At 40.0% G+C, this 15,326-nt stretch overlaps 1 protein-coding gene across 1 annotated transcript in view; it reads left to right on the top strand.

Moving 5' to 3' along the window:
- The window catches only part of col7a1 (collagen, type VII, alpha 1), a 53,880-nt gene that overhangs the window by 30,492 nt on the left and 8,062 nt on the right, over nucleotides 1-15,326 (top strand). Inside the window, exons 68-94 of the mRNA XM_088308902.1 lie at nucleotides 400-465; nucleotides 1,413-1,448; nucleotides 1,522-1,557; nucleotides 1,638-1,685; nucleotides 1,762-1,797; nucleotides 3,421-3,546; nucleotides 3,632-3,841; nucleotides 3,918-3,953; nucleotides 4,123-4,167; nucleotides 4,259-4,375; nucleotides 4,471-4,542; nucleotides 4,659-4,703; nucleotides 4,922-4,957; nucleotides 7,112-7,156; nucleotides 7,262-7,294; nucleotides 7,399-7,461; nucleotides 7,589-7,624; nucleotides 8,745-8,825; nucleotides 8,937-9,005; nucleotides 12,354-12,389; nucleotides 12,526-12,585; nucleotides 12,662-12,706; nucleotides 13,324-13,359; nucleotides 13,431-13,490; nucleotides 13,569-13,694; nucleotides 13,766-13,837; nucleotides 13,918-13,953. Coding sequence (XP_088165028.1) covers nucleotides 400-465; nucleotides 1,413-1,448; nucleotides 1,522-1,557; nucleotides 1,638-1,685; nucleotides 1,762-1,797; nucleotides 3,421-3,546; nucleotides 3,632-3,841; nucleotides 3,918-3,953; nucleotides 4,123-4,167; nucleotides 4,259-4,375; nucleotides 4,471-4,542; nucleotides 4,659-4,703; nucleotides 4,922-4,957; nucleotides 7,112-7,156; nucleotides 7,262-7,294; nucleotides 7,399-7,461; nucleotides 7,589-7,624; nucleotides 8,745-8,825; nucleotides 8,937-9,005; nucleotides 12,354-12,389; nucleotides 12,526-12,585; nucleotides 12,662-12,706; nucleotides 13,324-13,359; nucleotides 13,431-13,490; nucleotides 13,569-13,694; nucleotides 13,766-13,837; nucleotides 13,918-13,953 — 1,707 coding nt within the window. The remainder of the gene's footprint in view (nucleotides 1-399; nucleotides 466-1,412; nucleotides 1,449-1,521; nucleotides 1,558-1,637; nucleotides 1,686-1,761; nucleotides 1,798-3,420; nucleotides 3,547-3,631; nucleotides 3,842-3,917; nucleotides 3,954-4,122; nucleotides 4,168-4,258; nucleotides 4,376-4,470; nucleotides 4,543-4,658; nucleotides 4,704-4,921; nucleotides 4,958-7,111; nucleotides 7,157-7,261; nucleotides 7,295-7,398; nucleotides 7,462-7,588; nucleotides 7,625-8,744; nucleotides 8,826-8,936; nucleotides 9,006-12,353; nucleotides 12,390-12,525; nucleotides 12,586-12,661; nucleotides 12,707-13,323; nucleotides 13,360-13,430; nucleotides 13,491-13,568; nucleotides 13,695-13,765; nucleotides 13,838-13,917; nucleotides 13,954-15,326) is intronic.

The raw sequence follows: 15,326 nt of genomic DNA, 5'->3' as shown, positions 1-15,326 counted from the left end.
GAGGCTGGTATTTTCATACATTTCACTAGTGAAAGATTATTTGACTGTTTTGCGTTATAAGTGTGACAACGGCACAGATTAAGCTTGTACCTCAACGCATCATTGTATTGGACATTTTTGGTAAAACGATTAAAGTCAAGGCGATTTGTTCAACTGGAAATTATGTAATTATGTCGAGGCATTATTAGAAGATTTTATTACTTGGTGTGGATTAAATGCGATATCAATCCCTGTAATTTTCAGTGACATTCTGTGATGCTCAACAAACCTGAATTCATTACTTTCTTTGGCATTTCAATTTAGCAACAGTATCTGTAACTGTATATGTGCACAACATATCCAAGTCCGTTTCTAGTTTATGATATCATTACCAATCTATACGCTGCACATCTCACTCAGGTCGTGTACGTGAAAGGAGTTGAAGCAGCACAGATCCAAGGCCCTCAAGGGCCCCCAGGAACACCTGTGAGTTTGAACGAAATTGCATTTCACCATCGTTAATAACACTCTTAAAACGTACATTGCAGATTAACACACACTGCTGCTCCTACCGCAGTGCGCTCACGGCTACCGGGCACACCGTCATTATGTGCTAAATAATCGTTCTCTGTAGCCTTAATCTTTTGTTGTATACAGACATGCAGGGTGCAGGTTTGTGCGTGCGTTTCTCTCTATATTCAACTCTTGTGTGGTCGTGTTATCCCCAGCCGCATCGCCCTCCCACATGTAGCTGCAGTGATGTGTATTTTATCTAATCTCTCTCTGTATGCGCCTGCTTCCTTCCCAGCCTTATCTGCTCGTTTTCTTTTGCCTCCACACTGGAGACAGCCATGGCCGGGGGAGTTCTATTATGCGGTCCCATTCTCAGGGAACACCTCCAGGGAACCTTGTAAAAAATGCATAGGTGTTCTATTTTTTTTTCAAGGGCAAACCATTTAGATTTGGTGATCAAAAGTCACTGCGACCTCACATCTCATATTTATTTTTTTTTTTCCTGAATGCAGTACCTCAGGAAGGGATTTTATGAAACCTGGCATAAATATCCACTTGTGTTAATTAGAATTTGGTGGGCAAAAATCACTTTGACCTAACAAAGCTCCTTTTGGATTTATTTGAAGAATTCACCCCCTTGATTAGAATAGAATTTCATTTGCCATTTATGAAATGATGAAGCAATATCATTTAATATCTAAAAAGTCAAAGATCAAGTGATATGATTTTTTTTTTTTTCGCATAACACTTGTCTAGCCATCATCGAAGTAATATCCGCTGTAGAATTACAAGGTGCACAATCATTAGACTTCATTAAATATCATCAAAGTCCACAAATGCATTCCAGAAACCCACACTGACGTGGACCTCAAGGGCAGTAATCACAAAGCGACAATTGTCATTCTCCTCCTGTCCTTTAGGGCGTACCTGGAATTCCCGGTGCTGCTGGTGCTCGTGTAAGTTGTCCTTATTTGCCTTTGAATCAGTGAACACTTCGGTCTTCTTTTGACGTGAACTTTCGTGTTCCAGGGTGAGCGAGGTCCGATTGGTTTTAAAGGTGAAACTGTAAGTTCATCGTATTTGTCACTTTCATTGAACATGTGGGGATGGTGAGTTTACTCCACGCTTGGATGCTTCTTTTTTAGGGCGACCCAGGAGAGGACGGCGCACCTGGCAGACCTGGAACTGCAGTGGTAACACATTTGTATTTCAATTACGTAGTGTGTCTGCTTTTTGGGGGGCTAAATATTTCTGTGTTTCAATTACCAGGATGTACAGAAGGCACTGGCCAACCTTGGAATTCAGGTATGTGAGCTAAATATTGTAGAGGGAATTTTGCTATTTGGAATCTAGTTTCCTTGTCCAATCCAAAATCATGTGTATTAGCTAAATTGAACTTAGACTGACGCCAATCTGGTGTACCGCCGTCCAAGTCAGCAAAGTTAGCGCTTTTATTCTATGAATTGTTTTGTATTGTACAGCATTGTAAACGAGATAATTGGCGAGGAAGTAAGTCAGTCAACAAAATTCAATTGAATGGTTTCCATCTATCCTCTATTGTTAATCCTGTTCATTGTTGCGGTTGGGCAGACTTTGGTCATGAGAGAGGTTACTCACAGCGCAGGTCGATAGTCAATCAGAGGGAACATCGATACAAACAACCATTCGCTTCCACCTTCACAGCTACGGACAATTCAGAGTCTTACCATAATTAACCTAAAATGCAAGCACCATAAAAACTGTACACCAGGAGAAGATTATTCATGCTTTTATCTCCATTAGACTTGGTTATTGTAACCATCATTTGACTGGACTCCCTCAGGAGAGCATCAAATAGCCGCAGCTCATTCAGAACGCTGCAGATGGGTTCTGACCAGAACTAAAAGATCAGAATACATTACTCTAGTCCTAAATAAAGATTCTACACTGGCCCCCAGTCATATGTAGAATAGATTAAAAAATTCTGCTACTTTTCTATAATCAATCTTTCCAAAATCATGTTTTTGCAGTTTTAGTAAACTAGTTCTCTACTTTGATTGTAAATGTCTTTTTTTTTTAAATGTCTTAATTTGTTTGTCTTTAAATATTCCATTTTGCTTTTAAATGTTGCTTTGAAATTCTATAAAGCACTTTTGAGTTACCTTGTAAATGAAATGCACTCTATAAAATAAAGCTGCCATGCCTTACCCAAAGACTGTAACAAGATTTCAACCCAGAATCTTTGCCTGAGAGAGACGTGGTAATCACATGCATCTCACATGTAGCAACTACAAAATATTACATACTTTAATTGATTTATCTGGGAAAATAAATATGACATCTGTCCAGTGGTGCTTTGTCTTGTCAAACCGATTATAATGTGTAAAAAGCTCTTCAATCCCATTAAATTGTGTTGTCTGAGTTTTAATAGTCAATAAGAAAATGAAAAATTGGATGCACAGTGATTGGACTAAGCTTATTGCCTTGGATCAAAATTTATCATTGATGAGCATCATAACTCATGTACCATCCCTTTGATTAAACATAACCTCGACTGCTCTGACTCTTAACATGGCCTAAAATCAAATTTTTTGAGCAAAATGTTATTATGAGCTTCTCCATCAACACTTTCCTAAAACAATGTGCTATTAAATCACTTTGCCATGCTTATTTCTAAACCTAACCCAAATTCTAAATCCTAGTTCTAAAATCTAACCTTAGTTTGAAATCCCACTTCCAAACCCTAACCCTAGCTTTAAATCCGATGATACACGACCCCTAGTCTGAAATTGTTTCCGAACTCAACAGCAGAAAAGTTGCACAAAGGATACTGATTACAAGCAATTTCCAAGCTGTTGAAATGGAATGGAATGGACTGGTTGAAATCATTTCACAGTTTGACACCTGTAGCAGACACTCTTATCGCCTTTTGTTCTGCTATCGATACAGGTGTCTGACCTGAAGGCAGTTGTGGACAAGAAAGACAGCGCTGTGGCTGCTCCAGTGGTGAAGGCAGAAAGAGGCGACAAAGGAGACAGGGGTGAAACCGGTATGAGAGGAGCATCTGGTGCAGATGTAAGTTCAGCTTGGATAATGATGATGAACCAAGAAGGACTGTAGCAAATGCATTTTTTTTTTTTTTTTACCCATCTGACAACAGGGTTCACGTGGCCTTCCGGGTGACAGAGGGGCAAAGGGGGAACAAGGAGAGAGAGGTCTGGTAGGAATACCTGGACCCCCAGGGAGAGCCATTGGAGAGCTAGGGCCGGTGGGACCCACAGGGCCAGCCGGAGAGCCAGGAAAGCCGGGTATTCCCGGTTTTCCGGGGCGAGCTGGAGAACTCGGAGACATCGGAAGACCAGGGGACAAGGTAAGGAAGAAGGTACAAGGGATTTTGTATTGGACGGAATATGTTTTTGCTAAGATTGTGCACATCTGTGTTTCAGGGTGACAGAGGAGAGAAAGGAGATAGAGGCAATACTGTAAGTGGAATAAATTGATTCATTTAACTTGTGGTGAAAGGGGGGGATTTTATCAATATATTTGTGGAAAAACATATTTTAATAAATGTGATAAAAAGTTTTTTTTCTTTTTTTAAATTGCAAACTTACCCTTTAAGAAATCATTTTTATTATATTTTCTCTTCTTCAGGGTAATGCGGGGCTTATTGGCCTGCCTGGTCCACCTGGTCAAAAGGTGAAGTCATTGTTAATGCACTTTAAATGTCGATATTCAGGACTCATTAAGCATGAAAAACAAGCGGACAAACTCTTTTTTTCCACAATAGGGTGCATCTGCTGACTCCGTTCTAATTGGTGCACCCGGCACCAGAGGCCCTCCTGGACTTGCAGGCCCTAAAGGAGACCCCGGTGCGCCTGGGGAACCGGGAACCAAAGGTGGCCGGGTAAGATTTACGGGCAATAGAATTAAATGCCTTGTTAGGCTTTGCCATATTTCATCACGGCAAGTCTGTAAATGCTGCGTCACCGGGACTCATAGGGAATTGAAGGACCTCGTGGTGATAAAGGAGGAAGAGGAGAGTCGGGAGAGAAGGGGAATAATGGCTCACAGGTTTGTTGCCATTTAAAAAAATTTTTTTTTGACAATTAATGGAATGAAGTCAAAGGTTCAATCTTACAACTATTATGCCATTATTTTTTTTTGTAAAATTTTTGCTTTCATTTCAGGGAATAGCAGGAGAACCCGGAAAACCTGGTCAGGATGGAAAACCAGTAAGTAATGGAGAATTGGAGTAGTACTAGATGAATTTACTTTACTATTTTTGAACATAAAGCAACAGAAAAGAGACATTGTACTTTCCATGCTGCCGATCTAAAACCTGTCTGAAAACCAACCACTTGAGTAATTACTCTAAGTCCAAATATATTTGCCAAGCTGTGAAAATCACTTCTTAACAATCTTTGTTTTCTTTCCTTCTACGTGGGAGCAGGGTCTAACGGGGCTTTCTGGTCCTCGAGGAGTACCGGTGAGTAAACCAAGTAAAGTGATCAAGTCTAAGACTTCACATTGCTCATACTAAAATGAAGTCAAATATTACATACTTCCTATGTTCAATTTAAACAATGAATTTAATTGCAAAAATCATTTGAGATACATATTGTCACTTTTGTACCAAGGTCTTTATGGTTAACGAAAATTTACGAAACTAAAACAAGAATTGGAAAAAAAAAATAGACATTTTTGTGTAATAAAAAAGAGAGTGCTTTAAAAAAATGAAAACTGAATAATCGGAGCAAAAATGTCAGTTGTTTTCATCTTTGTCACTTAATATCATACATGATCTTCGACGTTTTATTTTAAATGTATTTATTTCGGGATTACTGTGCGACCGTACCGAAGAAGGAAGGTTGAATGGTTTGGTATTTGTAGTTTTCTTTACTTTGTTACATAATAGTTAGTGAGCTTTTTTTTTCTTATCTTGCTCAATTACTGCACATATAAACAAGTACCACAATGCTAAAACTAAAAAAAAAAAAAAAAATGAAAATGAAAAGTCAAAACGGGAAAAAAAAAAAAATATATCAAACTTGTCTATATATTAAGCTAGGTGAATATGTTGTTACTTCCAGGGGCAATAACAGTATGCTAGTATTTCAAATAACATATTTGATTCTATGGATTTTTTGCATCCGGTATTCATCAGCAGCTCTTACTGAGCTCTTTTTTTTTTGTTTAAATCCTAACTCTCCATACCACTTTTACCACTTGCATGATTGGATGCAAATGAGTTGCAAGAATCTCCATCTATGAAATGTGACTTTGTACCCTCCCTGGGCAATCTAGACATGGTTATTATTGAGCCGTGCACATCATGTTCCTCGCAGACAGATTTCACCTCTTTAATCTTTCCATTTGTATTGGAAGTAGCAACCAAAGTGACAGGTTCTTCTTGAAATATTAATGTCGACTACTCTGTTCCCCAAGGCATTGGGGTCCAAGTCACCTATTTTGAAGTTTGAGCTATTTTGTATGTTTATTTTAAATATGTAAAACACCACAGATTTTATTTGACGAGATGATATGAATGTCCGCTCACATCCAGACTTTCTAAACTTACCTCCAGGATTTTTTGCGGCTTTATGGGTTTGGGGATGTTGCTTCGATTTTGGCGGTGTCCAAATATGTAGTGTTGTTGTCACTTGGCTTTGCTAATTGTGCATGCTGAGCTCGATCTTGGCTTTTCCCCTGTTGCAGTAGCACAAAGCTTATCTCTGAGTGTTTGTTTGTTTGTTTGTTGACATTGTTCATCCTCTATGCTGACCCGCCTGTCAGATATGTGTTTGCCTTTTAAATTATAACTATTGAAATGTTTTTTTTTTATTAATGAAAGTGTATTACATATTGTTTTATTTCATATAGTAATGCGTTCTTTACTTGTGTTTCACTCTTTTAGGGAAACCCAGGAGAGCCTGGCATCAGGGGGTTAAGTGTAAGAGCCACACACAGACACACTCACGCACACACACGCATAAAATTGATACATCTTGATTTGTGCCGATAAAAACCTCCTTTTCACGTGTTTGGAAATTTGCCATCCTGCGCCATGCTGGGCATTCCAGGGGCCAGAGGACGAGGAGACTAATCTTTAGACCAGCTGGAAGCAGGTCTAATTTGTGGCGCAAGTGGTTTAACGCGATTTTGGTGAATTTGATTAAGGAGCAGACAGGCAGATTCTGAGCTCTGTGGCCGTGTATGATCGATGTCATTGCATGTCATTCATAAATATGACAACAACATGTATCAAACCCTCTGAATCGTTGTAGAAATCAATTCATTATTATTTTTACCATCTTAATTTTATTTTTAAAAATCACCCACCTTGGCCGTGGCACAGCTCTGGGGGTTTCACAAATGGACATAAATCTATCGGGTTGCAAGGCGGTCTTCAAGTGCCCACGTCACAAAAACTCTAAACTCTACAATCCACCCGTTATCTGCGAAAATACAAAAAGAACGAAAACTAGACCCAAGCACACACTTAAAAAAAAGATGAATTATAGCTGAAGAAGCCTTTCAGATTAAAGGTGAAAGCTATTTAACAATCACGAAGAACCCACTTGCCCTGATTCAACCTCTGCGAACCAACTTTTAATGTCTTTACAATTTATCTTTCTATCAGGGCTCCATAGGCCCAAATGGACTTCCTGGCCCCCCAGGCGTGAAGGTGAGCTCACTAAGTTTTCACACATGTATAGCAAACAATATTTGTGCACTGAAATGATATTTCTTTTATTTCCCACTGAGTAAAATCATGAAATGTGTTCCACAGGGTAATCAAGGAGAACCAGGCGTCGGCGTTCAGGTAAGGCTCCAGTGTTTTTCTTATTGAGGGATTTTACTTCAATATTCCAGGAGCGTCCACATAAACAATTGAGAGTTCTAGTGAATTTATCAGCTTCTTTGCAGGGTCCTCCTGGTGCCCAAGGCAGCACAGGACTGCCAGGAAACCCGGGTCCTCCAGGAGCTGTAGTAAGTGTTTCCCATCAGCCACCCTGTCACTCCAAGCAAAATGCTCTCATGTTTCCTCCTGAAATTCGCTGAGAATGTCATCTGTTGGTGTATTTTGTCATACTGCTGTATTTATTTCCTCCTGCAGGGTCCACAGGGGCCTCCAGGCTTGTCAGGGCAGGTGGTAAGTATGCAGCGTTGAGCACTGTGCTGCTGCTTTGTGGTATTTAGTGATGAAATAATGTATGGGTTATTTTTTTGTGCCTGTAAGTAATTAGACATAAAAGCAATTAACGGTGTTCCTGTTTGTGTGGTTTAATTTCCAGCTAATCTCGTAGTGGGAATTATGTGGCGAATGTATATCTGAAAGACATTTACAATAAGTAGTATTTGTTATTTACAATGTTTGACTACTACAATTTTTCAATTATTGCATGGATTGCACAGCTAAATGCATTAAATAAGTTGGTGCATGAAATTATTTTTTTCTGTAAACCAAAATCAAAGCACGCTGTCTCAGGAAAATTCCGTCTTCTATTCTTACTCCAAGATGCCGACAAGGGCTCTATTGTCGTAAACAATAGTTTGCCGCCATGCCACGCATGCCGGTGGATCCAGATTTTCATATTGGCGCAGGACTCGCGGCACATGTTGACCAATTTGCCAGACCAGTTTCCACCAAGCTGGGTGGGCAAGCATCTTAGAAATGGCAGAAAATCAATCTAAACCTTCCGCCTGCTCAGACCATTTTTACCATGCAGGGTAAACAGATGGACTAACGCGACATATTTCATTCATCAATATATGAACAAACCCTCTGAATCATTCTATTATGTTTTTTAACTTATCTCAATTGGCAGCACAGCTGCAGTAAGGAGCGAATAGGGGGGTCGGTCTCCAAGTGTGCAGCTGTGTTTCCACCATGTTGGCAATCTACGGCACGACTTAAAGAAGCTGTGACCACTCCCACAGTGGCGCAGCCCACCTTTTCACAGAACCACCAGCATGTGCTCATTTACGATAACCGACATTGGCGTAGCGTTATTCCACTAGCTTGTCACAAAACTAGAGCCCTAGCTGCGAATATATATATATATATATATATATATATATATATATATATATATATATAAAGCAACTAGTGTATAACAAAAAGAACATTACTGTAGGATGTGAAAACATAAGTACAGAGAGTCTTTACGTAATGTAAGAGTACCATTAGTGCTGTAGTACCCCCGACAATGACAGCTGTACAAATGATGCAGAGTGTCATCAAGCAAAAATAAACATATGGCATCTCATAGGGTGAAGCAGGAAAGCCTGGCATACCTGGAAGAGATGGAGTGTCGGGGAAAGATGGATTACCTGGATTGCCAGGGAAGCAGGTTTGTTTCCTTGCGTGTGTGCGTATCACACTGTGTCCGTATGTCATACTGTCCATGCGTGTTTGTGTCATTTATGTCGTTTTCACTCACTTAACTATTTCTAATCCGCAGGGCATTGTTGGTCCTCCAGGTCAGCCAGGCTTCAAGGGGGAGCAGGGAGACAGTGGTCCTCCAGGGAAGGTGAGAATATTTTGCAGTGGTTTGAGCTGCCAGGTTATTGGGCAACATCCAAGCGGCATGATGATTTACCGCCAGAAGTCATAAAATTGCACCAATGCGGTGCTATTATTAGGATCCTGCAGAGATCGTTTTGATTTGACGCACAGCGCTCCATGGTCTTCCTTCAGGGGGCCATTGGCCTGGCTGCTGCTGTTTGTCCAATTGATGATGATGATGATGATGATGATGATGATGAGTCAACCTTCTGTGTTCTGTAAAGGTTCTTGAGTTGGCCTGGAGCCCAGCAGTTGGCTATAATTTGTTGTGCACAAAGTACTTGCCTAGATTTTCAGATAATCTGCATTCAGAACGTTGGTCCTTATCCAGTGTGTTAATATATTACATATTGATTTGCATGATGGACAGACAGATAATTACCGTATGAAATTTGATTATGTACGTTACTTATTGTATTTCTAGGGAAGGCATTATTGAATGACTTCTTAAATCTGTAAGGGTGCCTACCTGAAGTGTTTGGAAAAACACTCAAACACCATTTGTTTGTCTCAAGAATACAAAAGTTCCATAAAATCGTCGCACGTGTGAGGATAAGCAGTTTGAATGGAAGGTTTCATATTTATTCATATGATTATTTTGCATGATTTTACCGCTTTGATGTGGTATCAAAAGCAGGGTTTTTTCCCCTCTTTTATCATTTTCTATTTTTAAATTTGATTCAGGATTTGGTCTTGTTTATAGTCAGTATTACTTTTTGTAGCACCTTGAAACAGTTTATTACTTCACACTGCTTCGTGGGCCAAAGTCACATGTTGCTAAAATGAAATTACACCCAAGAACTGTGACCACAATCCCATTAGTGTCTCGGTGATGTGTTACATCTATAAACCGTAGTAGGCTGTGCATTTCTTCCACACTGGACCGAGTACGGTATGGTCCATATACTTGTCCGGCGACTTGCTGCCATCCAACAGGACACCAGTTACGAGTGGGAAATAACCTTAACACATAGCTGAATATCTACTTACCACTCAGCAGGCTCTAGTATTTGCATATGTAATAGTGTTTAATTATTCCGTTGCTTCAGAGCGCCAACAATTCCCATTAGTGAACTGTATTGTGCATTCAGATCTGTGCTTTTGTTTTTTTTTTACATTTTCTTGCTTCATCCAAAAACAAACAGATGAGCCATCAATGTGCAGTTCAGCATCAGCCATGCATCCCTTCATAGACAATTTGCCCAGCCACTAATGAGAATTTCGAGATGGCCTATGGAAAGTTGTGGCCAGTTTTACAAGCAGACACGCATTGTGTTGCCAAAACACAAATCTTAGCTTGACGCACAAACAACACATCTGGTGGCTCGGAATGTCTTTGTCCTGACAAATAACATGTAAATCTCTTTACCACCCGGCCCGCTTTTGTCATTGGTATTCAGTTAACCTGCAAAGCACATTACACACCACCTTCACTCCGCCACAATTCTTCGCACTGTTACGTCTTTGAAATTGAAAGCTGACTCTGGAGAATGCTGGCCTTACTCTGCTTTTGACATTCTGCATTTAAATGGCTGCTGAAATCTTTTGGGAGATTGGCCTGGACTTGTTCTAATTCTGTCAGTGAACCTCTAAATTAAACTCAAACAGAGTAAGAATGACAGTCAATGTCACAAACATTGATATACAGTCTTCCGGAATATACTTGCACATACTCCACCCTTCCATTTGACTCAAATTAAGCAACATGACATCAGAGCCCGGCCTCGTCATTTATCCACTAACTTAATATTTCTTAAGCTGAGGAAATGCGTTAGGTGCATGCATCTGGTTGTAAAATGACTCATGCCAAAGTACTACATAGTCATAATTTTCTCAAAGGCTGGTGCAATTGATTGCCCTCTGCATGAGCCGCAAGCCATCAAAACATCAGAGCTTGCAGCATTGGCGCACACACACACACACACACACACACACACATGCACTAACTTGAAAGCGCACTCTGGCAAACTTTGTGATGCATGCAGTGGCACATAATTGATGTTGATTTACAAAAGCGGGGTTTTCTGAGGACTTCAATATGGAATTGGTCGGCCGGTTGGTTGCTTAAAAGTTTAGCGTCCATTTCCACCATGAAGTGCGATGCAAATCAGTAGGCGATGTAATTGTTTTGGATCACTACTTGGAAGGGCAATCATCACTTTTTGGCATCCTTTTGTTTAAGTACCGTACCAAGAGAGAGGAGCTTGGTACTCTTGATTTTGTGGATTGGCTAAAAGAGGAAGGACACTTAAGGCTTATTTTCTCAAGCACATGCCAAGATAAAGAACACCAAATATTGACTGTCAAGGTCAAAGTTTGCAATGGGTGCGTCACACCGAAAAACACACTGCGGCATTTTCGTGAGAGGAGCAGTACAATAAAACCATCTGGCAAGAAAAATCAAATACACACTCTATATCTGCTTTAGTGGTCCCCAATATATGATGCCCGTGGCTCACTCATGCCCCCGAGCCTTCAGTTTGATAGCGGCGCTCTCTACCTGTGATGCTAGACACTCACCAATAGCATATTTGAAGCACAAGCTGAGAGGTGTAAATTTTTTGTGAACTTATCCATTCTCAAACATTAGAGAAATCCAACTCAGATTACAAAAATAAATATATATTGTGGAATCTCGACAGTCTCAATAAAGGCCCTCTCTTGGGTGCCATTAGATGTACCTTAATTAAATGATGTGTAGCAGTTGAGATTTGTCATATGGTCGTTTATATATTCGAGTTGAATTTCATATCAGTCTTTGCCTCTTGTTTGTGCTGCTGACATGACCCGTGACGAGTTTGTTGAGTGGCCTCCTCACAGATGAGCGCCTCGGGCTCAGCACCTTGGACAGAGCCACTGCGACGCTGTCAGGCAGTTCAACTGTTTGATAAATTACCTGCGACACCCATTTCACTGCTGTGTACCTCCACTTTGTTCCCCCTAATATGCAGCAGATAATATTTGGAGAACAAACAGCTGGCAGGATTGTGGTCTCTTAAAAATGTTTATGATACAATTGTAGTTTGAAATTTGAAATTTCCAAGAACATAAAATAACCATGGTAGGTTGATTCTTGCAAGTGAACCATCAAAGCCTTCCAACAATGAACACGTAAAACTGCATAATTATATTAACACACACACTCAAGTGGCTGCAACTATTGCCACCTCCGGAGTGGAATAAGAAGAAAGTCATGTTGAAATAATCTCCCACAGCTATATTGCAAATGCTATTATTCCTTAAAACAAAGCACCACACTGTGCTTCTCAGGTAATTATGACCATTTTATTTCCCTTTTTCTTCTCCCTACCAGGCTATAGCAGGACCCCCTGGTGTCAGAGGAGAAAAGGTGAGGCCGTTTTGCAAGTTGGCTCAATATTCTTTTGGCCTAACTGTGTTGAAGCTTGAAAGGGTCTATTGATTTGGTAAACATTAAATAAAAAGGCAAGCTTCTGGCCTAAATGTTACTCTTCCTTGCAATTCAGGGTCTTCCAGGACAAACACTACCAGGAATAGCAGGAGAGCGAGGTCTACCTGGTGAAAAGGTGAGTTGCCAGAGAATGAGGGCACGGTGGACAAATGTCCTTTTTTTAAACGGGTCACCTCACTTGTGTCATTTAGGGTGGCCGGGGAGACCGAGGTGTTGCTGGCATCAAAGGTGAACGGGTGAGTGGCATCACATGCGGTGTATAATATAATTGATGTTGTTCACTGGCATATGTTATCATCATTAGGGCGAGGTTGGTGAAGCAGGACAGCCGGGAGAAAATGTGAGTATCTATTGTCCTTCTAAATTTACGTTTCATATATGATTCGTTTGAAAGAGACGGAGATTGTTTGCTGTATGGCAGCACTTTGTCAATTTCATATCAGATCAGATCAGAAATCCCTTCATTGTCATTGTACTCGAGTGTGCAACGAGATTAGAGTTGCTGAAGTTTGCTGTCAAACTCAATGTGAAACAAATATAATTACATGTGTGTATTTAAAACAACCACAAAACTGTGCCTTAAAGATCGCTAGCTTAATGCTAACGCATAATTGGAAACACCATAGATGGGCTAACAAATAGCATTGGTGTCATGGTTTTAGGCCTCAGATATTTGAATACAAACACCGTAGCAACACAGAGCCAGATCATCTAACAGCAATCACAGGCATACATTCATTATCCTCTGTGAAGAATGACTGATATTGATGCAGCTTGGGCAAGTTAAACTTAAATCCAGCTTGTGTTTCCTTAACACTTGATGTTGCTAATCAAGTCTTTGCTTGTCCCTCAGGGAAATCGAGGTCCTTCCGGGCCAAAAGGAGATAAGGTGTGTTATTTATTGTTTCCTTCACAATTCCATATCATTCGAGTGGAAGTAGTGACACATTTGTGCTGCAGGGAGAAAGGGGCATAGGAATGTTAGGTCCTGCAGGTAATGTTGGACCGCAAGGTTTGAAGGTGAGTAAGCACATGCAGCATGTCGCGTTTCGGTTAAGGAAGCTACCCCCAACACTGCCACTGTCTGTCAATTTTAAGGGTGATCCAGGTCTTCCTGGTTCAGCGGGTCCGCCAGGACTGCCGGGGAAGTCCGGAGTTATTGGTCCTCCTGGTCTGAGAGGAGAAATTGGAGAACCAGGACCACCTGGGCCACAGGGAGAGAGGGTTAGTCGAGTGTTACACGAGAGTTTTTTGAATATCTTTGGTATCGCTCTAAAATAAGTTGTCATTTTAAGGGTCTCCAAGGATTTCTGGGCCGGGCGGGAAATACCGGACCTCCTGGTCCCGTTGGACCTCCTGGCCAAGCAGTGAGTTTCGATCCCATATTTAAGTTAACTCAATTTAACTTAATGAAGAAAAGCTCAGCCTTTAAAATTGCACTTTCCAGGGTTCTTCTGGTGTAGACGGAGTCAAAGGAGACAAGGTAACAACGATCCAACACACTTTTGAAACTAATGCCAGTGAAGTTTATAAGTGCATGCACATCATTTATTTGACCAGGGCGAAACTGGACTTAGTGTGACGGGTCCAAGAGGAGAAAGGGGAGACCCAGGAACAAGAGTAAGATCACCGCTATCCAAATAGAACATACTCATACACACTGATGTGCTTGTGTATCCTCATTTTTGGGTTCATGTTTTAGGGTGAAGAGGGACGCCCTGGTTTGGATGGAGAGAGGGGGCTAACAGTGAGTACATCAGTTGTTGCTGTTTTTTGGCATTACTTCCGAGGTTGCTATATTACAGGATTAAGTGCAGTGAAAGGTTGAATACAATCCATTGCTGGGCCAATTTCAAAAGGAAATTTAATTTAGCCACTCCATTGTCAAACTGTCATCATCATAAAACCTTGCGCAGGCAATGATATAAGTAACATTGTTAATGTTAATTGTAAAACCTACAAATAATAAATAGAAAGCCTTGTTTTTTTTTATGACAAACATAAAAAGTGATTAATGCTCTCAAGGCGAGTGACTTTCTAAAAGACAGCGCATAAACGCAGCTCTCTTTGGACTTTGCAGTTTGTATTTCTTCTGTTGTTAAATTGCTTCACAGGATGATTGGTATTGCTTTAGATACAGGAAAGGCAAGTGTACCGCTTTCTTACATTAAAAATGAAAATGAGTTTTATTTCCAGTTCTGTGCTTCTATCATCACATTTCCTCCAAAGGACGCTTGTCTTTTTTTGAAGTGCTCCAGAAATACGGTAGAGTTGTTATGAGAAAAAGCATCTTGGGAAACATCATGCGTGGTTATGATGACTGTTTGAAATCTAGCTATTTATATGATTTGATGAGGTTTTTTTTTTCATACGTAAATATAAATGCTGTTAGTACTTTTACACAGTACAGGTTTATTTTGGAGATAAGAAAAGCCCTCTTAACAATTTTACATTAGGCCCCAATTATTCGCCATGTGAAAAAAATCTAAGCGCTGTAGATTTTGTCAACCTATGCTCACATACATACGTAGTAAAAGCATTTGCATTCAATCATAATTAGAATATAATAATTATGTTTAATAATATTATCCAGGTACTTGATATGTAATGATGAATCTAAAATCGATTTAAATTCAATTTGAACTCGATTTAAAAAATAAAATAATCATTGTCAAATTTTTGATCTAAAAAGGATTTGTATTGATAACAGTCAAACCTATGATTCTGTGATTCATTACATGTCTATTTACAATTTAAATTTTATGTGTAATACATTTTAATGAAACCATTATTTTATTGCAGTTTTATTTTTATTTTACAAAAATTAAGCTCAGTGTTCATTTTCAAATGCCAAAT

The sequence above is a fragment of the Idiotropiscis lumnitzeri genome, chromosome 11 (assembly GCF_059441095.1).
Source record: "Idiotropiscis lumnitzeri isolate Australia: NSW breed Sydney's pygmy pipehorse chromosome 11, RoL_Ilum_1.0, whole genome shotgun sequence".
NCBI lineage: Eukaryota > Metazoa > Chordata > Actinopteri > Syngnathiformes > Syngnathidae > Idiotropiscis > Idiotropiscis lumnitzeri.
This window is presented reverse-complemented; position numbering and strand designations above follow the sequence as displayed.